The sequence below is a fragment of the Varanus komodoensis genome, unplaced genomic scaffold (genome assembly GCF_004798865.1).
Source record: "Varanus komodoensis strain SLA01 unplaced genomic scaffold, ASM479886v1 scaffold5, whole genome shotgun sequence".
NCBI lineage: Eukaryota > Metazoa > Chordata > Lepidosauria > Squamata > Varanidae > Varanus > Varanus komodoensis.
The window spans coordinates 25,396,940-25,423,994 of NW_025336087.1; the positions used below are offsets into that span (position 1 = coordinate 25,396,940).

The 27,055-nt window shown below is 37.8% G+C and overlaps 1 protein-coding gene across 5 annotated transcripts in view; it reads left to right on the plus strand.

Annotated features, from left to right (window-relative positions):
* Positions 1-27,055, plus strand: part of PAM (peptidylglycine alpha-amidating monooxygenase) — a 151,854-nt gene that overhangs the window by 69,129 nt on the left and 55,670 nt on the right. For all 5 annotated transcript variants that reach the window (XM_044446882.1, XM_044446884.1, XM_044446883.1 and 2 more), the window contains exons 5-8: positions 6,533-6,620; positions 15,084-15,169; positions 15,690-15,773; positions 26,023-26,071. In XM_044446882.1, the coding sequence (XP_044302817.1) occupies positions 6,533-6,620; positions 15,084-15,169; positions 15,690-15,773; positions 26,023-26,071 (307 nt within the window). The remainder of the gene's footprint in view (positions 1-6,532; positions 6,621-15,083; positions 15,170-15,689; positions 15,774-26,022; positions 26,072-27,055) is intronic.

Sequence of the window (27,055 nt, forward strand, 5' to 3'; positions counted from 1 at the left end):
AAAAGCATACACATTACCTTGTGACTTTTATATGTAAGCTGATAAGTCTTAAAAATTGAGCTATAATCCCATGTACTCTTTCTGGAAAGTAGGCTCATTAAAATAACTGTGATTTATTTCTCAGTGAACATATTTTGATCAATAGTGGGGAAATTCTTTTAAGACATTTCATACTTGTCAAATCATAAAAAAATATAGATTGCTTCTGTCCAAAACCATATTTCAAAAGAAAACTGAGCTTGACTGCAAACTGAGCTTTAAACCAATAGGCCATTTATTTTGCCAACATTTGATGTACACTTTCCCCACTTAATATGGTTTTGAGCTTTAAGTATGTGAATGTATTCATCAACATCAGTCAAGCTCACCAATTTCTCAATGCTGGTCAATAATTGTGACACATTCCAAATCATGGGCATCATAAATTTTGGAATTGCATTCTGCAGTGATGATCTTCAAACAAACAAAAAATGCTTTCTTTTGCTATATCAGCAGTTTCTCTAGATTTCAGTTCTTTCATCTTTAGCTTATGGGATTTCTGGATTGTTTTGCAGGAAAAGTACTAGCATAGTATGCTATGACTCACTTCCTGTTGAGTGGATTAGAAGGAGTACATAACTGTTCTACTTCAGGGCATTCTAAGGCTTACTATGCATTTTTATGCACATTGGTTTAGGCACATCCATTGTGCAATTGAGTGATGGAGTGACTATAGTGTTGGATTTTCATGTGAGGAACTAATGTGCAAATCTCTGTGTAGCTGTGAAACCTGCTAGGTAGTGTTTGGTTGAGAGACGAAATGTTGCCTGATCCAAAGAGCTATTAAAATAAAATGAGAGAAACCTCATCAACTTAAGAGGAAAGATGGGATTGAAAAACTTTTTAAAATGATAAACATAACGAAGCACAGATCAGTGAAAATAATTGCCTTGATATGGGGTCTTTTGCAGTGAGTTCACACAATTATGGAGCCATGGGGCATACCTATGTGTGCCAGTTGCAAGCCACCTAATTAACTCATTATTCACATGACATCTGAACCCAGCAAGGATAGGTGGATTGCGGTGGTTACAAGCCATACTAAAATGGAGAACAGATTATGGCTTATGTTCTATGATTGCACAAACTTGTTCATAGAGAAGAATTTTAGGTGGCTGTCCCATGGCAATGGGTGAGCTCATGGATCTGTGGTAGATAACATACTTTGCTTGCAAAATGTCCCAGGTTTTAATTTAGAGTTAAAAGGACCACATGTAGCAGGAGCTAGAAAGAAACTCTTAAGATCCTGGAAAGTCACAGCCTGATTACACAGAATTTGGCCGGATCAAGCCAATGCTTAGGTTCAGCATCAAATATCTCCACTTGTTTCTAATCTGTTTTAATGTCATACTTTCCATAGATCAACTGGAAAAAAATCCCCTGGAAGTAGTGCATTTTATGTGTCTCATATTTTGTGACTATCAAAATGTTGGGGTATATTAATGTTGCAAATGTCTTAGCATTAAAAGGTGCAGGATCATATTTCAATAAATGTTGGATTAAATATCATTGGTAATTTGATTTGGATGACATTTCAGTCATAATTAACTTCAGTGACTGAAATACTGTTTAGCCACAATGGCATGGTTCACCCAACATGATAATCCATTATTTTTAAATGGTGGGCTTTTGTGAATGATGCAATATGCTTGTTTATGCTGTCTAAGAACATCCACCTGCAGCAAGATCAGCTAAAAACAGACTTTCTGTCCATGGCATGTTTAAGGTTACATATGGACCAGGAACTTTGGCTTTTCTCTTTCCCAGAAAACCAGAGTTGTAACCCACAATTTGTTCTTGGGCTATGACTTTGATTTGTTGGGACAGAGACAGGCCAGAGATTCTGGTTTTCACACAGTGCTAAACAAATCACATACAAAAGGACCATGATTTAGCCACTCCCACTTTTACCAGGATTGATTGTGCAGAATGCCTACAGTATAGATTGTATACTGTTTTTTTAAGTGAGTTATTGTGATGTATCTACAGAGAGAGAATGTGTTTCAAACTTGAAAGTACTTACATTTTCCAGCTTCATGAGCCATGTCTCCTTGGTCTACATTCATTGCTTATTATGATGTATAAACTACAGGGACAATGAGTCATTTCCATGACTTAAGCCCACCTCACTGGTCTTGATTATACCCATGTTAAGTTTTTCTTCTTCTTCAGTTTGTTTATAATCCAGTAAAGTTCTGTTGCATTTTTAAAATTACAGATATAATAATATTTTTCCAGGATATTGACTAATTATAATCGAATTACAGACATATATGTAGAGCAGATGTATATAAAGTATATATCCCCTTAATATTAGGAGATCCACGTATTAACTTGTCAGCTGATAATTACCCTTCCATGTATATCTGCATTGAAATTGATACTTTTTAAAACAAGAAACTAAAATATAAAAATACACTAGTACTTAAACATTGGGCATTTCCTACATGTTCATATGAATCCTTTTAGTTTAGCAAGAAACATTTTAGTGATTTTCCTATGGTAGGTTGTAATTCATATACTTACTAATTTTTCCAGGACCTACTAAAGAAATACAGCGGTGGCTAATTATAATAAATACAGTCTAATATATAATGGTCCAATAAAAACCTTTTATTTAAAATTTATTTAGAGCCAATTTTACTAGATGTGTAATACAGTCCATTCTTAATTAGCTCTGTGAGCTTGGAACATAGCTATAAATTTGAGTACAATTATTATGATGTCCTGTAAATGTTTTTAAATAGAATTTTATGCTTTTCCCATGAAAATGCTTTGCACAGGTACAGTGAGACTAATTATTTGTGAAGTATATGGAATCAAAGGGGGATGTAACCTTCTTTTAGTGTTTTTGAAAAATTAATATTTTCTGGTTTATCCTTTTAAATATTGGATGACTTTATAAGGGAAACTAGCAAAGCTTGAAAAGCATTTGCTGCATTGTGGCTCTGATACAATCTGCTCTTTACTGTTGAACTCTGGTGATAGCTAAAGGGTGTTCTACTGACACTTAGAAGAATTGTGTCTGACAGCAAGCCACTCAGCCAGGAAATTTATCTGTCATTCTCTTTCCCTTATTTTCACGCATATGGCAAACCAGTAAATAAATGTGTTTTTCCACTTGCTGACTGGCAGTAAGACCCAGTTTGTCAAACAGTTTCACATCAACAGGATGAGGTCCATTACAATCCAAACTATAGATGGAAATAATTTGATGATTTATTGCTTTTTATTTATTTACTTGACTCCGTGAGTGCCGGATTGTTACTATAGCAATCTTTATTGCTTGGTGATATTACCTGTTGAACAAAATCCCTCCATATTACCATTTATTTTTGCATTTGCTGAGCGATTAGCTTTATATCATGTGAAAATAGTTCAGGTTATCTGACCTTCAGTTGATTTTCAGATAAATAGATCTTAAGCAAATATAGATCAGAGAAGGAAAAAGGTTACCATATTGCTGATAATCAAACGACGAGAGAGTCCTTTGGATAATTGAGTACAGAGGTCCAACTTCAACACTTCTGTAGTGGTCCTAACAGGAAACCTTCAGGATTCCAGTCCTGTATCCTATATACCAGGAATGGCCAGACTTACTCAACAGAAGAGCCACATACAGTAAATGTAATGTAGATGTTTGACAGAAAGACATGAACAAATATATATTTATTATGACTTTATGAAAGTGTGTTCTTATCAGTGTATGTTTTTTTAATGTGCATAAGGCACGTAGACACCTGAACAAACTGTGGGATGCCCTTCCTAAAGAAATGGACGTTTACAAACAGGAACTACTCAAAGTACATATATTAATCAAAAATAGGAGGTGGTTTAAAAAAAAAACTTTTGTCAGAGACAGAGTCCTGGCAATTATATTTCAGTGAGAAGTGCTGAGAGTTCTTTGTTAGGCCATGTTCTTCAAGTTAGAATTCGATCAGGGACATTTGAAGGAGCTGCAGAAGGGACAAGCAGCAACAGGATAGCTATCTTCAAGGGCTGGCACATAAACAGCACACATTTGTTTTGCAACTGCAACTGGCTTCCACTCTGGGATCAAGATACCTCTCAAAGTTGGTGTTTTAAAGTCAGCAAGAGCAGCACGAGGCATGTTGGGGCAGGTCCTTGCAAGGCCACCAGCCTGACTCACTCTCTTCCTCAGGTGGCAGCAGTTGTTCTGGCCTCAGCTGTGGCCCTGTCCCTAGTGAAGAAGCTGAAAATGGAACAGACGCCATGTGGGAGGTGGTTACTGTTGGCTCCTCTTCTCTTCCCACCCAGGTACTCCACACTCACTCTTGAAGGCCAGAAGGAAGAGGTCATGGTCAGCCTGGTTCTGATCCATCTTCAGTTTCTTCACTAGGGGTAGGGCCACAAATGAGGCAGCAGCCACTGAAGAGGCTGAGGAAAGGCTGCAGCCGCCACCTCCAATAGCACCATCAGATATGCTGCATGGAGCAGAGGTGGTAGAGGTAAAACAGCCAAAGTGCTTTTGTGAGCATCAGGAAGAGCAGGCAGGGCATGCTGGGGCGTAATATGCTTACTAAGCTTAATATACTTACCAAGCTATTAATATACTGTCATAAATACAAATAAATACTGTTTGAATGATTTCGGAGCTGTTTAGCTTTGAAGCCAAGATAGTAACAACTTTTCCAATATTTACCTGTTCCAAGGATTTGCCTTTGGTCTTCTCATTGTTCTTTCTAGTTCAAACAATTTGACACATGCTGTACCATATTCAAAGGTGAAGCCTCCAAAGAACTTGAGGCTGTTTTTTTCCCACAGTGTACTAATGGCTTCACTAAATGGATCCTGATATAAATTGTAGTATTGAGAGCTTCTACTTGTTGGCTTGCTGAATGTGTTGACCTGTGCAGAGTCACAGGAAAGTTAACAAATTTATTTTGTTTTCTAGAATAACAGTGTATTATACATGCTGAAAATTCTTCCCAGGATTTTGAGATGTATAATAATCAATGCTTATTTTCCCCCCAATTCTAAGAATACATTTAAAAAGCCTGATGCATATCTCAAGTTTAAGCATGTCCAGTGCTTGGTTTGCAATCGTGGAATTCATCCCCCAAAAGCTGTTAATAACAATTTAGGTGGAAAATTGCCTGAAACAAATGTATTTAATTAAAAATAGATTGCCTTTTCTTCATGTTAAAGTACATTGTTTATGCTGTCTGAAGAATGTTCTGTTAGGAAGCAATGGGAATACAATTATAAGCTATAAAGGCATAGTCTGTAGTGGAAGGTGCTTATAACAGGAATAGCTTCGCATTGTTCTTGTATATAAGGCTAATACTGTCTCTCTTGATGGTGTAATGCATTTAAATGTTTTGCATCTGCTCACTTTCCATTGAATATTTTCGTTGCTTAGTAAATACAACATTCAGTCAGAGCATCTGAAAATGATTTTTGAGCATCTTGAATACATTATAATATTTATTTATTTATTTATTTATTAAAACATTTTTATGCCGCCCCATTCGCCGAAGCCTCGGGGCGGCTTACAACAAAAAATTAAAATAACATTTTAAAATATATACAATAAAATACAAATATATAATATAAAACATACACTATAAAACAAGCCGCCCTGGCCAAATAAAATTCAATAATATTAACATTTAAAATACTGCTTAAATAAAAAGGTCTTCGCCTGGCGCCGAAAAACAAATAACGACGGCGCCAGGCGGACCTCTCTGGGGAGGTTCTGAAGCCATCAGAGATGGGTCCTTTCCATAAAGGTCTTTCTTTCCAACACATTTTTTAATTTTTATTTATTTGTTTATTTTGTGCTGCAAATACTAAAAAAATACAATACCACTTTCCACAATATACTAGAACTCCTCTTGTGGTTCTAAGCTTATCATACTCATTGAGTTAAAATTATAACCTCAGTCTCATTTTTGGCTTCCTAAAGAGAGATACTTAAAAATTATGAATAAGGAGAGTAATTACTGATTAAAGTTTCTCCTGCCTACAATCCTCCAGAAAATGAAAAGTAGGAGGAGGATATTGTGACCAACTAAGTTTGATCCATAGCAGAAATAAAAATATTCCTTGAAAGTATACTCTTCGGCTATGTAGTTCATGGTAGTTTTTGAAAGGACTGGGTATATTTCTTGTTTTATTTTTGGATATAAAATATCCAAAATATCCATTTTATTATTGGATACATACATTTGAGGCAGTACATATTTAAGAAAATAGAAATATCATTTTAAAAAGCATGCTTTCTCTCTATCTGATAAAGTATATACGCCTGTTCAGAAACAGAAATACAACTTAAGATATGCATACAGTTTTCTTTTTGCAGTGTTTGATTTCTATTCCTGCTGCATCATCATAATCAGTGCAGTGCAGCCACAGTGTCTCTCCATTCACTATCAGATGAATAAAAGATAGAGAAGCATCTTTATATGGCTTAATAGTTTCCTGTGGAAGGAAAACAGGTCCACATTTATGTATCACTTTTGTCTTTCAGTTGACTTCAAACCTCATGCTAGCATGGACACCGTCCACCATATGCTACTCTTTGGATGTAACAATCCTGCTTCGGATGAAGATTACTGGTAAGGAGAAGATTACTGGAATGCCTTGTGGAAATCATGTGTTTCATGGAATTATCTTAATTTATTATCAGTGTTAGTTTGTCCATGATGGGATCAGGGTGGAGAAGGGAAAAGCAGTAGCAATGAGGAAAGTTTGGATTAAACTTACAGTAAGGATTGATGTTCAGAATTTCCAGGAGTGTATACTGCACTCTTTTACTAGTTGAGAGAGAGAGTGAAAAATAAAGGTCAATAGACATTTCTCTTAAGATGTCAGTAGAATTGATGGACACAAATTAGAGCAAGTACAACATTTCTACAGGGTCAAAATCCCATCATGGTTAGAGCATATCTTGAAATTTTTGTAAAGGTGGCAGAAAGTAAGTATGTATTCTTTACAGAATTCTGATATAACTATTGACTTGTGGAAGTGTTCATGTTTGACGCCTCAGACAATTCATTTGCCTTGTTAGGCTATAAGCCAACTGAACAGACAATTCTGATGGCACTATAGGTAAGTCATTTACTCCTGTAGAAATCTGATCAGTCAATGGGTGTTTGCACCTGCAGGAATGCCTGTGTCCCTGAGCCTGTGCTCTTAGAAACTGATCCAAGGCAAATGAATTGTCTGAGACTTCAAACATGAACACTTCCACAAGTAAGTAATTATATCAGAATTCTGTAGAGAATACATACTTACTTTCTGCCACCTTTACAAACATTTCAAGATATGCTCTAACCTAAGATTTCTACAGGAGTAAATGACTAACCTACAGTGCCATCAGAATTGTCTGTTCAGTTGGCTTATAGCCTAACAAGGAGTCAGGTTGATATTTGGCCATTTGTTTATTATGTTTATATCTCTCCTTTTTACCTCTTGCAAAAGACCCAGGAAAGCTTACATGCTCCTGCTCCTTTTCCTCTCTGTTTTATACTCACAGCAACCCCTTTGAGATAGGTTAGGCTGAGAGTCAGTGACTGGCCCAAAGTCACAGTACCTATCGTGACCGAGTGGAGACTAACCTGGATCTGAGCAATTCCAGTCCACTCTGCAACCACTGTGCCATACTAGTTCTCATTCTGGTTCTCTTATGGCAAGATGATAGACTTAGATCTTCTCTAGTGACTCTATATATCTCAGAACCATTGATCTACAAGCTTCAAAAGAGGGTTATGCTTGGAGTAGATAGAGTCTAGGTTCCATTTGCAAGGCATTGCTTTATTTTTGAAAGCCTTGTATGCCTTTAATTTTAGACTAGTGCTTGAGATGTGATGTTCCATTTCAGAACACTGGGGCAGTTTTAACTTCCCATTTCATTTGTTTTCCTTGAGTAGGGTCTGAATAATCAAAATTTAAAGTGTTTGGTCAAGTTTTCTTAAATGAGACATATCTATCTTTTAAAAAGGACTGCAGCATAAAACAGTTTTCAAAATAATGTCTACCAACACACCTGCAATTTTTAAAATTTATTCTTAAAAGAAGCAAATGCGCTGGCATCTTATGCAGTAAGATATGTATCGAAATCATATACATTTGCATGTGCATATACATGACCTTGTCAGAACCTGAAGCTTATGAGGCACTGTGATTCAGTCAATTCATGGATTGATTTTAGAACAGAAGGACTGTGAAGAATTGATCTCTGGAAGGACTTCAAGAAGGAATCTCCTGAATATAGTGGAGAGAAAAATCTACTTTAGTGTCTGTCCATCTAATAGAAAGTGGATATCATTTCTCACATTTGTTTATAAAGTTTTGTTGATATGGTTGTTATCCAAGCATATACACATATTCTGTATTTATTATGGACTCGATGAATGAAGAATGGGTGCTGTACTTTAAAAAATGTTTGTTCTGCAATATTTCAGATTACTAGATGCAAATTTTAATCAACAGATAAATCAATTTAAGCTTACTTGATCTATAACTTTTTGGCTATAGTGAAGGAAGCTTATACAATTTTATAAACTAATACTATTGCTCCTTGCTAAGAGGGAAGGCCATTGTATTTTTTTCTAGTTTGTTTATTCCTCAAATACACTAAAGCCAAACCAGGCTAAACAAACTCAGAACTGGTCATTATTTTTTTCTTACCTATTTAAAACTCACCCCTTTGATTAATCACCTAAAACTTTAGTTGACTGATATACTGGTTAAAGTGTTGAAAGGTTACAATTCCAATAAAAATAACCTCCAAATAGTTAGTAAATGTCAGATTTCTGTATCTCCATTCTCATCCATAAGTTATTACTATTAATAAATCAGAAGCAGCTTTGAAATCACTTTTAAATTTTGATTGGACCATTAATGTTTGAAAAGGGCAGTCTCTAAAACAAGTAACCAGAAATGTTAACTTGGCCCCAAAGTGTTATGAAATTAGAAAGCTGTTCTATTTATATATTACTGAAAATAACTTCGTATTTAATAGAATTTGATACTAAAATTCATGTGTTGATTTTTAATACTTTTTACGTACTCCTGGTTTTTTTCCCACAGTTCCTAATGCCTCTTGGATTATATGTATTTTTGCTTTTTTGAAATTCTGTAAATTTTGTTTTATTTCACCAAATGCACTAATCACCACCTCATGCTTTTGCAACATTAATCATATGTTATCTGGGTCCTTTTAGTGGGGATCCAGACAGATGTGGCTGCCCAAGTAGCCAGCCATTAATTCTAAGTTGCCATCACCCCATCCCTGCTCTACTCCCAGGGAAGAGAAGGTCTAAGATGAATACTTCCCATATGATCCTGTTATCCAGTGTAATTTCTTCACACAGACTTTATTAGAAAAGTGAGGAACCCTGCAGATACTCCATTCCATTAACATACTTTCCTATCATTTATTCTCATGTCCATAGGAAAGTTTTATCTTAAGAATTTTATGTTGACATTGTAGTTGGAGTTTCTTCTATATTTTGTTTGCTGAGGTCTCTTTTCTATTAAACAGAGATCTAAAATCTGTAATGTTTTATTTGTCTGTGGATGTACCTAAGGAAAGCTGTGAAAAGTCTGCTGTAAAATGTATACTTCTGTGGCCAAAATGGCTACCTTCATTCAGATAGATTGAAGTTATTGGTGCTCTCTTGCAGTTTTGATTGAATACCGAAACAATACTGATTAGGGCCAAATTTGTTTTTTACCTTCACGTTTGTTCAGATGGGCCATTTATTGTGAATAGAATCTCTTGTATCTGTAACAATTTCAATAGGAAAAGGTTTCAGAATAAAGCTGACCTTTTTATTCAAGGAACACTAATTCATCAAGTACATCGATCAGAACTACTGATGTTTTTCACTGAGTGTCTGGTGCTGTGTCATTAGGGCAGTACAGAAACTGTGAGTATATGCCAGATTCTAGATAAACCTTTTAACTTGATCACCCAAGTATGTTGTGATAGGAAATCAATGCCCAATCTAGTCTCCAGGTTGCCTGCTCAAAGCTGCTTCTGTCTAATGTTCTTGTCTAAATATTATTTCATTTGTAATTTTGTTGATTGTTTTATTAATGTAAATTATTTTCCATACTTGTAATTTAAAAAGATGCCCAGGGCAGCTAGCACCATTTTTTAACAAAGCACATCAGCATACATAAAACATTAGTAAACATTAGTAATCATTCACATCCAATTGCAGCAGATAAGTAGGCTGCAGGGGAAAAAATAAATCTAAAACAGAATCAAGTCATCAGGCCTGATAAAATGAAATACATCTTAACTTTATGCTGAAATAAGGGAGAGAAAGACTGTCCTCCTGAGGTAAGAAATCTCACTGTCATGTAAGTCCCCCCCTCCCTGTGGTGTGGCCCTTTCTATATTACCAAAAATAGAGGAAACACATTACTAAAGGGCAAAATCTGACACAGATTTTCCCAAAACATATATATTGTGTTTTATATGGATAGACACAAAACATAATTAAAACATAAGTATAACATACCTCCCAAGTGGGGAAGATTCTGGCTTGTCCTGGATCACACTGTGGCCCAAGTGCTACTGTTAATGGGCAGCTTCAAGGCCCCTGCTCTCCTAATTTAAAATATATTTGGACCGGATGGCCCCTCAGAAGGAAGGCTGTCTTATGGCATTCCTTCAGTTAGTTTCTACGAAGTAGAGGGGAGGACCAACGGTGGCCCTTCCCTTTTTCTCTTCTACCAATGACCCTTCTGTGGAAATGGGATACTTAGCAGAACCTCTTCTGTTGATCTCATTGGAAGGGCAGGACTACGTGGAGGAAACAGTCACTTAGGTAGAAAATCCCAAGTCAGCCAATCTCGAAATGTGGCATTCAGCCCTTTGACTTGTGCTCAGAAATGTGCTAGAATGAAGGTGAAATAACAGGATAGCATGCTCCAAAAAGCTGGCTCTGCTTAAAATTGTGACTGCTGTATCTTATACTAATTGGAGTTCCCGTACAGTCTTCAAAAGCAGCACCATGTAGCATCCAGTGCAATAGTACTGAGAAAGTGAAGAACATTCTGTTACAAACCTTTTTGTATTGGCAGATTTTTGTTCTCCACAATCCAATTGTATTTGGGAAGGAGTTTGTTTTTTTTTTTAATGAGTTGAGCAAAAAAAAAAGTCTACCATTAGACAGGCCATGCATGGCATAAATGAACACATAGAGCACTCTATAGATTTAATGAGAATCTGGTTTTTCTTGTGGTGGCATTTTTATTTACTTAATGTCTGCTGAAGCTTTCTGGGCAGCTTACAGCAGTTCCTTAAAAAGGACTGTGATGCAGTAAAATAACCATAATGTTTTCCATAATAATACAAATTTGAAAACTCAAAAATAATCTAACAGCTAAAACAGTATCTCAAACAAAATCTATGTCATAAAAACACTTGATTTGGGTCATTACGAGTAGATAACCTTAAAGATCTTTTCATGCCTTGGTAGAAGGGCCTGTGGAATGATCTCACTGACACTCTCCTGGCACTGAAAGAATGACAAAGTTGGAAGCTGGTGGGCTTCAGTGGGGAGATCATACCATAGTCAGGGGCCACCACTGAGAAGGGCTTTCCCTTGTTGCCACTTTCCAAGTCTCCCTTGGAGGTAGCTCTCAGAAGAATGCCTCAGATATTGATTGTAGTGTCCATATAGATTCAGGTTGGGAGAGTCATTTTGTCAAGTATTACAGTCTCAAGCTGTGTAACTGCTGTTAGGCGTTCAGAGGCTCTAGTCTCAGTTAGTAGTCTGACTGACTCAAACTTCTGAATAGTCTTCAAGGGCAGCCCCGTGTAGAGTGCATTGCAGCAATATAACTGGAGGTCAACAGCAGACAGATGACTGAAACCCTCTATGAACATAGCTGGGACACTGAAGCTGGTTGAAGGTACTCTGTCACTTAGGCCACGTGATCCTCAAGTGCCAAAGCTGGCTGTAGGAGAACCCCCAAGCTGGAAACCTGCTCCTTCAAGGGGAGTACAGTCCCATCTAGAACTGGTTAATCTATTTGTTCAAAAGACCCATGAGAGTCTTGCCTGGTTTGAGCTTCAGTTTGTTAGCCCTCATCCCATCTATTGTTACAGCCAGGTACTTATTAAGGATATTTACAATCCAATGGAGATGAAAAAAAGAAGAACTTCAGTATACTGATGACAATGTACTTCAGAACACTGGATAATCCCACTCAGCAAGTATTTAATAGCATGGGGGTGTTGTGAGCTAGGTTTGCCCCTTGACACTTCCAAAACAAGAGAGTGTACTTTGACAAAAGTTATTTATTCTTCAGTGCACTCCCAGGAAGCACAATCAACAAAAATGAGTCTCTGAGCATGCAGAGAGTGGTTTTTTGAACCCTATCTAACTGCTTTCAAGCATCCTCCTTTTGCATACCCCTGGGGCTCCTCCTCCTGCTCCTTTTGGATACAGACAAGCCTCTTCTCTGTCCATCACACCTCTAGTTGGTGTGTCCATCTCTCCTGATATCATGTCATGGGGTCAACAGTTGTACCAGGCTTGGTTGGCTTCAGTTCTTCTCCCATAATGGCTGCAGTTGCATTTCCTCCAGTGTAGACATGTTTCCGTGAGCCTATCCAAGTACCTTTATCCCTGAGCTGTACCAATTGAAAATCAACCACATTCAAGCAGGTATCTCACCTGATTCAGCTGCTTTAACTATGGAGTCTAAGTCCTGGCAGATGCAAGATTTTTTTCTTGGACATGTTCAGTAAATGCATTTCAGAAAGCATTAGTTGAGGCTAAGGCATCCATGGAGCCAGGATGTACTAGGCCCTTGGTGATGCTAAAATGCTCCACAGTGGGGCCAATTAGAGGATTAAATAGAAGTAGTGAGATGTTTCCTTGCTGGCCTCACTGCCACTAAGTATGCCTGGTTGTAGGCACATGCAACCAGGTGGCTGAAGCCCCATTGGTGAGGGTGCTTAAGGATAGGCTGAACATGCGCATGGTAGCATGTTATGACCAGAGATGACTAGAGCCAGGGGTCAGACTAGATGGCCTGGGAGACCCCGTCATACTCACTATGTTTCTATACCAGGGTTGAGTGGCATCCAGTTGGTGTTTCCACCATCATCACTCAGGCTGTCTCCTATTTTTTTCATCAGTGAACAGTGTTTCATCCTCATTCTCAGTTCTGAGGTATATCATGGAGCCATAAGACTTAGTGGTATACCCTAGAACTGTTAAAGTTCAGGTTTGGTTCTGCTACTTTTACAGCTTCTGAATTGTTTGTGTTATTGGAAGCATTGATTGAAGCTGTATAATTACATCAGCCTTCCAGTTCATGTGTATAAGTATTTGTTATCAGTGAACAAATGATACACAGGTTCTTCACCAAGAATGGAATAATGAACTGGAGCATGCCATCTTGCCCATTCAGTGGAGTGCTTCATTTTCTTGCAGAGGGTTATGGATCTGAGGTTATGCTTAATTCAGCAAAAATGAAGTTTCAGGTATACTGGACACAACATCTTTTTGCTAAGGACTAATTAAATAACCCAGTTGTTGGAGATGCAGTGCTGCTAATACTTCTTTATGTGTTTTGTCAATGCCTAATGGTGGATTCCTATTGGGAAAAGGTAGTAGTTTGGATACGTCTTCTGATGAGACGTTCTTTCATATTCAAGGATGCACATATTCTTTTGAATTACATACCCATCTCTTGGAATTTAACAAAGGTCAGTGTAAATGGATTTTTCACACCCTTTTGACAGCTAAAAGACTAATATCAGATAGATAAACAACCACCTGCAGTAACAGAGTAGGTGGAGGATTCAATAAAACTTTCTCTTTTTGAATGAAAGGCCTTTAGGTGTAATTTACAAATTAATAAATATATGGAAATTGGGGTGCCTTTGTTGAAGTCTGATGCTTCATATTGCCCTTTTAATAATGGTACTAAGTTATGTTATATGCTAAGCAATGATCATTCTAATTTACTGTCTGATACTACGTGTTAATTTCTTCAGGAGTCAGAAATACATCATAAACCATACATACCATGTCACGTGGAAATAAGGAGAAAATAAGTTGTTGAAATTGTTATAGTTATTTCAGATTGTGGAGTTGAAATATTAAGAATAATATTTGAATTTGGGAAAAGAAGATGCATTAATAGATCTTGCACAAGCTATGAGTCAAAATATAGAATGTATTTACAGGGCTTTTTTTTAAATGGAAAGAAATCAATACAGACTTCCCTAAGCATTTTCTATTTGGGAACTGTTGCAATGGTAGGTGGGTCTTTCTCCAGGATGGGCATGTTTTGCAAAGGAGGTTATCTTGGCAACTGTGGTATCCATGACAGCAACAGAAAGATGATACAACTTTTTCCTTGGGCAGTTTTAGGAGGATGTCTCAGGGCTAAAGCTCACAGCTAACTTCCTCCCCCAAACCAGGGTTTGAATCCAGACTAGGATCTGACCATGGGGGATGGGAACCTTTGAACCTCCCTTCCGGAAGTATTTCTAGTCAGGATCGGGGTGGCGGGCATGCCGCCAGTTTATATTGCCAGTTAGTGGTTCATTTGCTTAGTTGCATCTTTGGGTCTTGTCCTATTCTTTTCCTGACACCAGTGATCTTCCATAGTGCTCTGCTCCATAAATACAGATTAGTAAATGCACGTTCAGTTGTTTGAGAATTTTGTGTGCTTATTTCTGAACCAGGGTGGTGTGAGGTCCTATTTCTGGGTCTAATCTATTTCAAAAGGTAGTTGTGAAGATAAAATGGAGCCATGTACACTGTCTTGAGGTTTATGAAATAAATGTGGACTATAAATTCAATAAATATTGCCAAGGAAAGTGAAGACAGCTGATAAGCTGGGAGAGTAAGGGCTCTATATCAAAATATAGAACAAATTTCAGAAAAGAGTCAGGGTGCAAACAATAGGAATATGCTTCCAACTGTAAAATTATTGTAATTCCAAAAGATGCTTGTTTGAAAGGAAGGCTAAATGGAGAAGTAGTTCCTGGTGGGAAATAAAATTACAGATTGTTTTTATATGTGTATTTCTTTTAGGGACTGTGATGCAGGGACATGCATAGACACATCCAATATTTTGTATGCTTGGGCAAGAAATGCACCACCAACAAGACTTCCAAAAGGTATGGGGCTCATCTTGGTCTGACATTCCAAATGAGTGTGTGGTAGTAGGACTAAACATTGCATGCACATGCATGTATTACAAACCTCGGCCTCTCATGATGGTTGCTAATGCTTCTTGAGAAAACTGGTGCCTTCACACTGAATTGTTCGTTTGAGTAAATTGCTATCAAAATCTGGGAAGCTTTTGCTTTGCTTTTTCCTGTTTATTCAGGCCTGAGCTCCTCTGTTGTCATCTTTACATAAATTTAGAATTGCTTCCCTGTCTGTTTCTATTTCATCTTCCCACTTTTCATAGCCAGGACAAATGCAGAATTTCCAATATTATTCTTTTCTTGGGGAGGTTCTCTAGATATTAGCATTGTGTGTGTTTTAAACTTATTGCAACAAGAACTTTTCTCATGCTCCTTAATATAACTATTTTTAGGATTTCATTTGAGTTTCTTGTTTTATGTTGTCATCCTATTAAAAATATATTTGTATTTAATTTCTTGAATTTCATCACATATTTTTTATTTTAAGGTGTTGGATTCAAAGTTGGAGGAGATAATGGTAGCAAATACTTTGTGCTCCAAGTTCATTATGGCGATATTAGTGCTTTTAAAGGTATGTATGATCTTCAAATATTATTTTATCATGAAAAATATAGAATAGAGAAATGTAATGAGTACTAACTCATTAGTGAAGCAAGTTGCAAAAACAATGGAAGTTTAAGGGTGGTCAGGAGTTTGGAGAAGAGCAGACATTCTGCATTTGGAATACATCTTTGTACAGTAGATTTATCACTTGCTGGACTATCAGAACCAATCTGATTTTAATCTGATCTGTTCCAAATTGGTAATAACTCTAGTCTCTACACTTCTGGCTATGTAAGGAATACAACAAGGTCTAGAGGCCACTTTAGAGCCATCTTTATCACCAATATCTCTTTTTCTAATTTACTGATGTTGAAGGTTTCCAGCTGATCAATGGCCCAAGCTGGTCATTGATAGAGCTCCACTGAAGACTTGAAAGCTGCTAATAAGAAGCAATGCAGCATGCAGGGATAGTGAAATACATGGACAATGCATATAAAATCATAGAATCATAGAATAGAAGAGTTGGAAGGGGCCATGAAGGCCATCGAGTCCAACCCCCTGCTGTTGCAGGACACCACATTACACCATCCCACTCAGGTGGCTGTCCAGTTTCTTTTTGAAAGTCTCCAGTGTCTCTAGGCCGCTGGTTCCACTGTTGCTCTGCTCTGACCTTTAAGAAGCTTTTCCTGATGTCCACCCTGAATCTGGCTTGCCGCAACTTGAATTGATTAGTTATGTAATTACCATATTATGTATTTTATTATGTACAGTATACTATGGAATTACCATAGTTTCTTATCTCCCTGGATGTTACAGTGGACATTCATAGAATCATAGAATAGTAAAATTGGAAGAGGCCAAGAAGGCCATTGGGCCCACTCAGTTGTCTGTCCAGTTACATCTTGAATACCTCTAATGTGGGATAGCCAACAACCACCCTAGGTAATAGGTTCTATTGTTATACTCGTACTGTTCTGACAGTTAGGACATTTTTCCTGCTCTCTAGCCAGAATCAGGTTTCCTATAACTTAAATCTGTTATTTTGTGACCTGCACTATGGGCTGATCGAGAAGACATCACATCCTGCCTCTTTGTAACAGCCTTTCAGGTACATGCAGATTGCCTATATCTCCCCTCAGTCTTCTCAAGGCTAAACATTCTGAATTTGTTGAATTGCTCCTTACAGTACTGTGTTTCCAGTTCCTGGGTCATCCTTGCTGCCCTCCTCTGAACCCTTTCCACCTTGTCTACACCTTTCTTAAACTTTGGTGCCCAGCACTTGTCACAGTACTGTAGGTGAGGTCTGACTAGTGCTGAGTAAAGGGGAAATAGTACTTCCCAAGATTTGGAAGTGATACTTCTATTAATGTGGCCTAAAATAGTATTTGCCTTTTTGCAGCTACATCACACTGTTGACTTATCTTCAGTTTGTGGTCTACATGATCTTTTCAAGATCCTTTTTGTAGTATTGTTGAGTCAAGTATTTCCCATCTTGTAGTGATGCATTTGGTTTCTTTTTCCTAGGTAGGAGGCTTGGCATTTGTCCCTACGGAATTTCATTCAGTTAATTTGAGCCCAGCATTCTAACCTATCAAAATCACACTTTTCTTTTAGCAGTACCCCACTTGTTACTTCTTCCCAGTTTGAGAAGGTGCCATTGATGAGCACTCTTTGAGGCTGATTTTGTAGCCAACTGGGAATCCACCCACTACTTCTTCTATCTAGCCCAGTTTTTGTTAGTTGGGTAATCAGGATGTCATGGGGCACTTTAACAAAGGCTTTGCTAAGGTCTAGATAGTTTATGTGCACAGCATTTCCAAAGTCGATTTGGGAGGTTGTCCAGTCAGAAAATGAAATTAGATTTGTCTGTCAGGAATTGTACTTGAGAAATCCATATTGGCTTCTACTAATCACTGCATTGACTTCAAGGTGTTTTTACTGCAGCAGCCTTCCCCAAACTTTTGCTGTCCAGATGTCTGGGACCAAAACTGTCAGAATTCCTGACTATTAGCCATAGTAGCTGAGGCTAATGTGAGTTGAAGTTCAAAACCTGGGGAGGGTACCAGGTTGACTGTATGATGGCATGCAAGGCCTTAGACCCTTACTACAGAACAGAGGAATTGTGGGAAGATCTTCTTAAACCAGTAGTGAAACTGAAGCCATTTCATTTTTTATCAGGCCCAAATCTGTATATGGTCTTTTGCAGTACAGTTTTCAGAGATGAAATCTTCGAAGGAAGGGATCCATTTTAAATACAGATTATAGTAGGCCTTTAACCAGAGTTAAGATTTTAGCTAGTCTGCAACTTCATGATACTGGCCTGGTTTGTACCTCATGCCAACCCACTTTCTTATTGAAATGGTGGGTTATTGTGGATGAGTCTGAACAAGTCGAATCAGCAGGAGCAGCAAAATAGCTCATGAACCTTGTGCTCATGTTTTGGCTACTGAACCAGGGATTGTTTTTCCCCCAAATCTAGCTGGAGAATAACCCGTATTTTATTGTTATGTTTTTTTCTCTTGCTTGTCAGGGGAGAGATAAATTAGTGCTCTGGGTTGGCATGTAATGCTAGCAAGATCACAGATCAGAGGTCCAGGAGTTGCTGACTTGCCACTTTGAGCAGAAACAGAGTGGTCAAGCTGGTTTAGGTTCATTCACTATAATGTGACTGGTAACTGACTTCTTACAGTTGAATTAAATCCCAGGAGAAAGTAAGTCTTGGTATTAAGCCAAGGGAATTAATATTCCGTGATATTCCCGACAGCCCTCTTGAATACCTTTCATCTGTCACTAGTGCTTTAGTACATCCTGGCAGTTTGTTAATGCAGAGCTCACAGCTGGGATACCATGCCGTTGGAACTCTTTGAAATAATGATTGGATCTTTTGTTGTGACCTTTTAATTTCTAGCAAGTGAAAATGGTTTCCGATTTAGGAACTGCAAGGGCTCCTGTTTAATAATGGCAGCAACCCACCAAGCACAGTTGCTGCTCAGTGCTACTTCCATCAAGATTAATTTAACCTACACAGCAACAGTACTTGGTAGATTGTTTCCCCCTCATTTCTATTTAAGGTTTGTGTTTGCACTGGCACACTTCCAGCGTGATTGTTAACATTTTGTTTCCTAGCATATTGTTCCTTGCAGCATGCTTTGTGAACCTTGCACATTGCATACCGTATTATTCCTTATAATTATTCTGTTCCATAGTAATGTGGCTGTTTTTCCATTTTGTGTGTCTGTGCATTGCTTTATTCTTGAGTCACAGATTCGTACATCGTAAAAAGTTTATTCTAACAAGTGCTCTCAGTAGGGTGCTGGGGAGGAGAGTTGGCTTTGTGGAACAGCCATATAGCTCTCATTATGAATTTCCTTTACATAGTTCTGATGCAATGCCTTTTATTGTTAGAATGAGTGACCCTACTGCACTCTGCCTTGTCATCCTTTTTTAATAACAGCATAGTAGGATTGCAGCATTAGTTTTTAGAGCTGTAGTTATGTTAGTCTGTTGTGGAAAACATTCTTGGCTAAAGACAAACACTTTAACATAAGTGTTTGTGACTGGAGTCAGTTTCATCAGGTATATGCATAGTTTGCAAACATATATACTTCTGGCTGAAGATGAAAAAAACCCCTGTAATTACACATTTTTGCATATCTGAGTTGCAACCGTCTGTACTTTTAATGCATTTCATGAAATGGACTTCTAAAATTGTTTTCCTCTCTGGGGTACATGCATAACTGCAAACTTCTTGCATCTGCATCCATAAAAGCTTATGCCGTTATGCCATTACAGATTTGTTAGCCCTCATTGTGATAGAATATTGGTTTGTTTAAATGTTTTAGAACAATTCATTGGGCCATCCCAACTTCTGTTATATGAATTATCAGGGCAATCCTATTACAGTTTGAGGGGAGGATCTTGAAATCCGCACAAACAGCATAACTATTTGTAATATTTCTTTTATTGGCGATTGTGCACAAGTGTGCATGATTGGAAGCTCACCAGCTCACCATATAGCCCAGCAGAGACATATTCCTCTCTTTCATTCTCTCCACACACTGCTACTTTTAGCCCATATGCCATACTCATCAAAGAGCTTATCAGTTTCCTTTCCTTGTACTTGCCCTTTGTTCAGGAAGTGGAGGATTAAATTGACAAGTTCTTCAACAATATTGAATAAGACTTTGCTGGTCTAAAAGAAGTACTGTATGGAGAGGATGAAATTGATAACAGTACCTAGAAGAGGGGAATGCGTAGGGCTACCTAGGGGGCAGGCAGACTTACAATCATGTACCCTTGCACAAGACTGCCAGTTTTTAAAAAAGAAAAAAAATGCAACACCATTTTCACAGATTTCAACCCCCCCCCCCCCAAATGTGTATTGCCACCATTAAAAAGAAAAAGAAAACAAACCCCAGCTAACTGGCCTAACTCACTACAGATTGAGTTGACAGCAGTGCAAGGGTTGTGGGGCAATGGAGTAAAACCTACAGGGCTTAACAGAAAGCATCAATCAAATTTTCATTTCCCCCATGGAATTCTCATAACCTGCTTCCTGGTAATGAGTATAAGATTGCTGCCTAAGCGTCCTTGTAGGCAGTCCTGCAGGCAATGATGGTTCCCTGTCATGAGATGCCTATCATTTTGTAGATATCCTTTCTGCTGTTAATATTTATTCAGACTTTTTTCATGAACTAATTCATTCTGTAGTATAAGAGGCATCTATTTTATGATAGGAATGTTTGAAAAGACTGCAGAAGGTGCGACAGGACATGGTGATGACCTGCACAAATATGCTGTCCATGCAGAGTCTTGTAAACAGCCCACAACATGGAATAGCATTGCCTGAACTGAGGATGAGGAACAAATTTTGTTTGCTTTCCCTTTAAGCAAGAAAATGTAATATTTACATGTCAGGATCTCAATGGCTTAGTCTGAGCTGTGAGATTTTAAAGGGCATATTAGTTAAAATATTGCTTCTGTAAAGTGATTAAAATGTTGATTATCTTGGCTCCTCTGATGCACCTGCTTCAGTCAATGGAATTTCCATTGTTAGATCTGACCCATTCATTACTTTATTGTTACAGAAATTAGGCAGAATTAAAATTCCTAAAACAACACATTGTAGTGTTCAGGATCATTACTAGTAAGATAATTGACAATGTTTCCAAATCTTGCTTTGCTTACCATTAAGAATAAGTTAAAAGTGGAATAGAATAAATTCTATTGCATAAATATATGCATTGCTTTTATTATAGAAGTGGCTTCTTTGTAAATGTCTATTACTAGTTACATTTGCAGAAGATTTCCTATTCTTTCAAAGAAATTTAAGATGCTCATATGTGTCTGTTCTTTCACATAAGCTTATTTACAATATTATGAAATGCAATTAAGCATCTATTTCTTTAATAACTTCTAAATATACATGTACAATATTCCATTCTTGTCTAGTTATAGTAATCAATTTCTTTGTCTCAGTATTATTTCACATGTTACTACTTAATACTGGGCATATTTAAATACCTTTTATTGTTACATATTTCACAAATGAGTCAGGACTGGAAATTTTGTTTCTATTGCTTCCATTTTTTAAGCTCTAGTCCTGGTACAATAAGCCAGATTTTAAGCTATTTCAACTTCATACATCTTTAATGTATCTTCTGAGTGGCAGTTACCATTTATTTTTTCCAGTGATCAAAGAATTAGGAACTGATATGCATATCACAATGGATTTTGTTACATATACTCTGCAGTCCGGAAGTGCTATTAAGCCACACTAGTAAGCATAACTTCTTGTTTGATCTCAGTTGGAAACTCTGCATAGAGAATCAGCTTTGAAAGAAACCTGCTTCTGAGAGGAGATGAATGCATTTTTCTCTCTTTGCCACAGGGCAAATGGAAGCTAATAATTTATTTGTCCTGGAGCAATGTGTACTTGCTCTCTAGCTGAAATGAAAAATCAAAGGAATTATCCTAGACTGAGTGGGAAATAGGGAAGATGATTTTAGGGTGGTGTGTAAGAATTGTATTCTATTCTAGGAATCTACTTAGCTGGCACAGCACTTGCCAAAAAAGCAAATGTTACGATCCTATTTCTTCCAGCTTATCAACCTGCTGAGTGGAGAGTTCATGAGACATGACTACTTTGGGAAGTGGATGAATAACCAATAGAAAGTAGATTTATATGTAGGGAGAGTCCACAACTGCACATTGGAACTCTTGTTTATACATCATAAATATTTAACACAGGACTAGTGGATTACTTGGAAAACTAAAAGCACATAGTGTTTGATTTGGTCTCTTATGCAAGACTCGTTTTGCTTTTTGGTTTAGCCCAGTGAGCAAATTTCCTGAAGTATGCAGTGAAGTGGATTTGGAGGTAGAACAGTAATTTTCCTTGGGTTTTTACTTGTAATATCTAGCTTATTCACAAAGTGCTTTTCCCCTTCCAAATGCAAAGGCAGCTGTACCTATTTGCTTGACCTAAGTGCATGAGCGCTAATGCCTAGCAGTTAAATGTGTCTGGATAAAGTAGAAACAGCTTAACTCTATTTTGTAGGGAATGGGCTTGCCCTAAATAATGCTTATCTAAGACGGGCTAAACAGAATTCATTAAAGTAATTTATTAAGCTGAAATAATTTCAGCCTGGCTATATTTGTGAGTTCTCTTTAATTTGGCTATTTATATAAATACATATGCATCCTTGTATGCATGCATTGATATACTGAGAACTAGCTGTTTATTTCAAATAATGATGTACAGATTTGATGCTATTTAGATGCTTTTCTTTTCTCCCTATACCCCCTGCACTTGGTACTTAGGCCCTTTTCTTAAAATTCTCCTTTTCAGGGTTTGTTGATCTAGATTTCCTACTGTGTTAAAACTCATAGCCCAAACAAATGTCTTGAATGCCAACACTTGAGTTAGAAAAGATCTTTAAAGGTGCTGGGAGAAAACTCTCTCATCCTAAAGCTTTCCCTTGTCTTAGTGACATTTGCCACTTCTGGGTGGCCACCAGCCTTGGCTGATTGTAACAGGGAAAATGTGTCCAAATCCATGCTCAGCTAGAGACTATTGCCTCAGGCAAATTACAGTCAGTCAGAGTAACATCTCTGTCTGTAAAATGAAAGTAATCTACTTCATAGGATTGTTTGAGGATGAATAAGGGAGATTATGGAGCAGTCAAAAATTTCTAAAAAGAGTACTGCTTTTTTCCATATCTCTGTAGTGAACAAATCCCTTTTGTCTTCATCTAGCTGCCTTCCTTGCAGCTCTAAACTTTTCCCCAGCTCTGCTTTGCAGCCCCAAATGTTGTAGGAAGTAGCTCTCAGTATGCAAAATATAATAATAATATGACATTATAAGAACTGACAACAGCGATCTGGTAGGTTGCAGCCCTGGAAATTTACTAGTGGGACTAGAGTATGTTGGTAGTCTTCTTTGTCTGATTACTGGGTGTTCAGAAGTGTATTGACTTCTGAATATGGAGACTTCCTTTTAAGTATCATAGCTAGTAACCTTTGAGAGAGAGTGCATAGAGGGCATGTATATTGGCTGGGTACGTCTATGATGAGCACAGGAACATCTTTCAGTGCCACTTGAAATCACATTGCTGCAGCCTCTGCTTACTAGGAAGGAAACAATAGGTGTAGAAAAAGCACTGCTATGTTAGCACTGCTTCCCTGTTGATAGAAAGCTAAGAAGTTACAAGATTTTTTTTTAATGCTGTGAAACTATTAGACATGCACTTTAAAGTAATTTGGTTGCTTTTCCCAAGAGTGACAGGGTTTTTGATAAAGTATTATGCTGTCTGCGTATACAACAGTTCTTATTAATTTAGGCATCTAGTATTATCAGCGTGCAGTATAGTATTACAGCTGATAGCAGTGATGAATTACAAAAATTTACAGTGGGGCAGAAGGGTAAATGCCACCTTTGCTTCTACTTTATCCCCTTAGTCCAGGACTGAGTGATTCCAGGGAGTCTAGTGATTCCCCCTTAACTCTTTCCCCTGTTGCTGCATTGCTGAAATTATGTACTACAGTGGTTGTAAAAAATTAATCTGTTTCAAGGCTCTGTTGTGGTTTCCCACTAAACTATTTATTGCTGCTGCAATGCCACCAAATGTTAGTTTTGCTAGAGGCCAGGGACAATGTGTGGGTTGTGTGTTGCCCACACCTGCTATACAGATATGCATAATGCTTGTGCACAGACCACAAACACATTGATAACATAACGGAGCTGATAGGAGTAATGGTATGGGAAATCCATGTTACGTACTCTTGCTTATATATGGTTATGGCAAGGAGTCAGCGTGATATAGTGGTTAAGAGAACTGGCCTGGGACTTGGGAGATCTTGTTGTAGCCCCACTCAACCATGAAGCTTACTGGGTGGCTTTGGACCAGTTGCGAACTCTCAGACTAACCTTACCTGACAGGGTTATTAGTGTGAAGATAAAATGGAGATAAGGGGGGACCGTGTAAGCTGCCATGGGTTTCTTGCAAGAGGAAGAAATATGGGATATAAATGGAGAGAATGAAATTCTCAGGCTTTCCTCTGTATCCAGCTGTATACACAAATGTGCATAAGAACAGAAATGTATACAGATGCAAAGACACACAGGTGGAGAAGGGAAGGGGGCAATTATGATTGCCTTACAAGTATGTGTACATGTGAATCCATCATACCTGGACCAAACATACAATTTTTGGAGGAAAAGAAGAGGCAGATGGTGGGTAACTCCCTTCCCCACGTCAAATGCACAGGGGCTTCCCCCTATAACTTTCCTCTTCTGTTCCCTTTGCCTTTTTCCTTATTGCATTTTGTGCTGCCAGAGCTTCCCTGCAGTTGTTTTTTCTTAGTGGCTAGAACATTTACATATTCAGCTGAACTTAGTTGCAGAAGCAATCAGCAGGGGCTTACCATAGATTGACAGGATGGAGCAGATAGCCTGTGCTCTCTGGAATCATTTTAACCCTACCAGTAAACCTTCTGATCATCTCAGTAGGGAGTTTGGTTGAGCTTTCTACTGCCTGCTACCTGGAAGTACTGGACGGATGAATATTCCAAGGAAAAGTGTGTGATAATTGTTGCTGGATGTCATCATGCAGACCTGTGCATGGGCATGCATGTGTGTACTCAGGGCAGCTGGAAAATTGTGATTTTTTGCAGAGATATCAGGAGCACACAGTAGACTGTACTGTGCTGGGCTAAAGTGAGGAAAAGTGCTGAGTAAGAGTGAATTCAAGTTTGATTTACCACATATTTTTATAGTGCAGCATGTTTAGTATACATGTCTTAACACTCAGCTGTTCCTAACAACCATGAGGGATTATGGTTCACTAAAGAGTGGGGAAGACACTATAGAAATGATATGGTGGTGTCTGGAAGATCTACTCTAACAAGATAGCTTTGGGTCTCTTTGGCCTGTGATGGGACCACAGGAGGATCAGAATGGAGACATTCAGAGTTAAATAAGGAGAAAAGGAGAAGTCAAAGCAAATATATTTACTTTGTGTTTTAGAAAGGGAAGCACACATGACTTCACCTCTCCTTCCTCCACCGCCCCAAAGCAGCTGATATTCCTGCCTCCATGCTGCCAATGGCAGTGGGCAAAGAATGAGTACAATCACGGTCACTGGAGCAAGAAAAAGCTTTAGCCTCCGCCTCCTTTAGTCATCCCAAAGAAGCCACAATATCTGTGGTGGGAAGATGCTTTAGCATCCTTCCCCCACCCCCCAGCAATCCTATCTTGAGAAAAGATTAGCCTGTCTTGTGGCATCCAAATATAAAAAGTTATTGACACAGGAAGAAAAAGTTCAACCTCTGCTATTAGATAGTACTGAATGGCTAAAGCTGCACTCATTTTATGGCAACAAAAATATGTTGCATTGGAAAAGAATGCTTCTTTGCATGCATGAGTTTTTCCTCTCCTGTTTAAATTATCGCATTACTGATTTTTCTCTTTCCCCTGAATTATTCCTACTGTATGGTTTTAAAAATATAATGACCAACTTCCAAGCCTCTCTGTGCAGTATATTAAACAAATTGTTCATATTATTACTGCACTGAAAGAGATTTTGATGCAAATTCAGTGTCTTTATCACTGGCGCAGTAGAATGATTTTATACTACGCACAGCAAAACTCATTTATGCTTGACATGCAGATTGTCTAATAAGAAATTTATGAAGAAACTACTTAATTATTGCTCTCAAGTACTAACAGGAAAAATGCCAATGATTTTACTTAAACTCATTTTTATTACTTTGTGCAGATAATCACAAAGACTGTTCTGGAGTAACTTTACATCTGACAAATCAAAAGTAAGTATATTTCTGAAATATTTCTTGCAACAGCTTTCATGTTTTTCAAATCCTTTTGAAGAGATTAATGTGTGCTCCATCACAGAAACTATGACATAAGAACAAAATTCTATTGCAGGTATACCTGTAAGCACACTCTTAAGCAGAATAAGTGTTTTGTTTTCAATAGACAGGTGGACACCTTTTGAATATAATTTTTAAATTTGGAAAGTGCAAGTTGAACCAAGAGAAGGAAATAACTGTTCGGCTTTTCTGTCTGGAGAAATAAATGTTTCACTTTCATTTTTAAAAAGTTTGTTTGGTCTATCTCTACTTTTGCCTACCAAACTCAACTTGGTATTGCATTGCTTGCTTATATTTATATTATTTCTTAGATCCCAGTTTCTTTAATGTTGAGACTTGGTTGCTGTCTGGCAGCATATCCCCCAAAGAGTAAATTCAGCTTCTAGTGAATGCTGTTCATCATTTCTCCTGTCCTCTTCTTTTTGATCTCAGATTATTACACCATTCACTGCAGTAGCTTTGTATGGCACCATAATAGCACTGCAAAGGCTTTGGTATGAAGATTGGCACAAATCTAGTATAAACTAGTTCTTGTTTTAGGGTTTATTCTTCCCCGAGAACTTTACAAACAGGCACTCATGCAAAGGTTTAGGGCTAAAACAGAAGATCCATTAAATGTGTTGTTGCATTTATCTTTCTTTTTCCTTTTAAAACAGCAACCCCTGAGGGGCAAGGGAAACACAAGCAGGATTGCAACTTATGAGGAGCAGGGTTAACCTTTCCTCCTGTGATGCTATTGAAATTATCCCTCTGCTTGTGAGCTGCTTTTCACAGTGCAAGAGAACCTGTTTAGGCTCCAGTCGTTTAGATTGCATGTTAGCAAACAGTGAAATGGAAAAGGGTTAGATTTGTTGTCCACCTACACATTAACCAATAGGTAATGTGTTCCTAGCTGATAGGGTTGATAAAAGCAGGCAATGA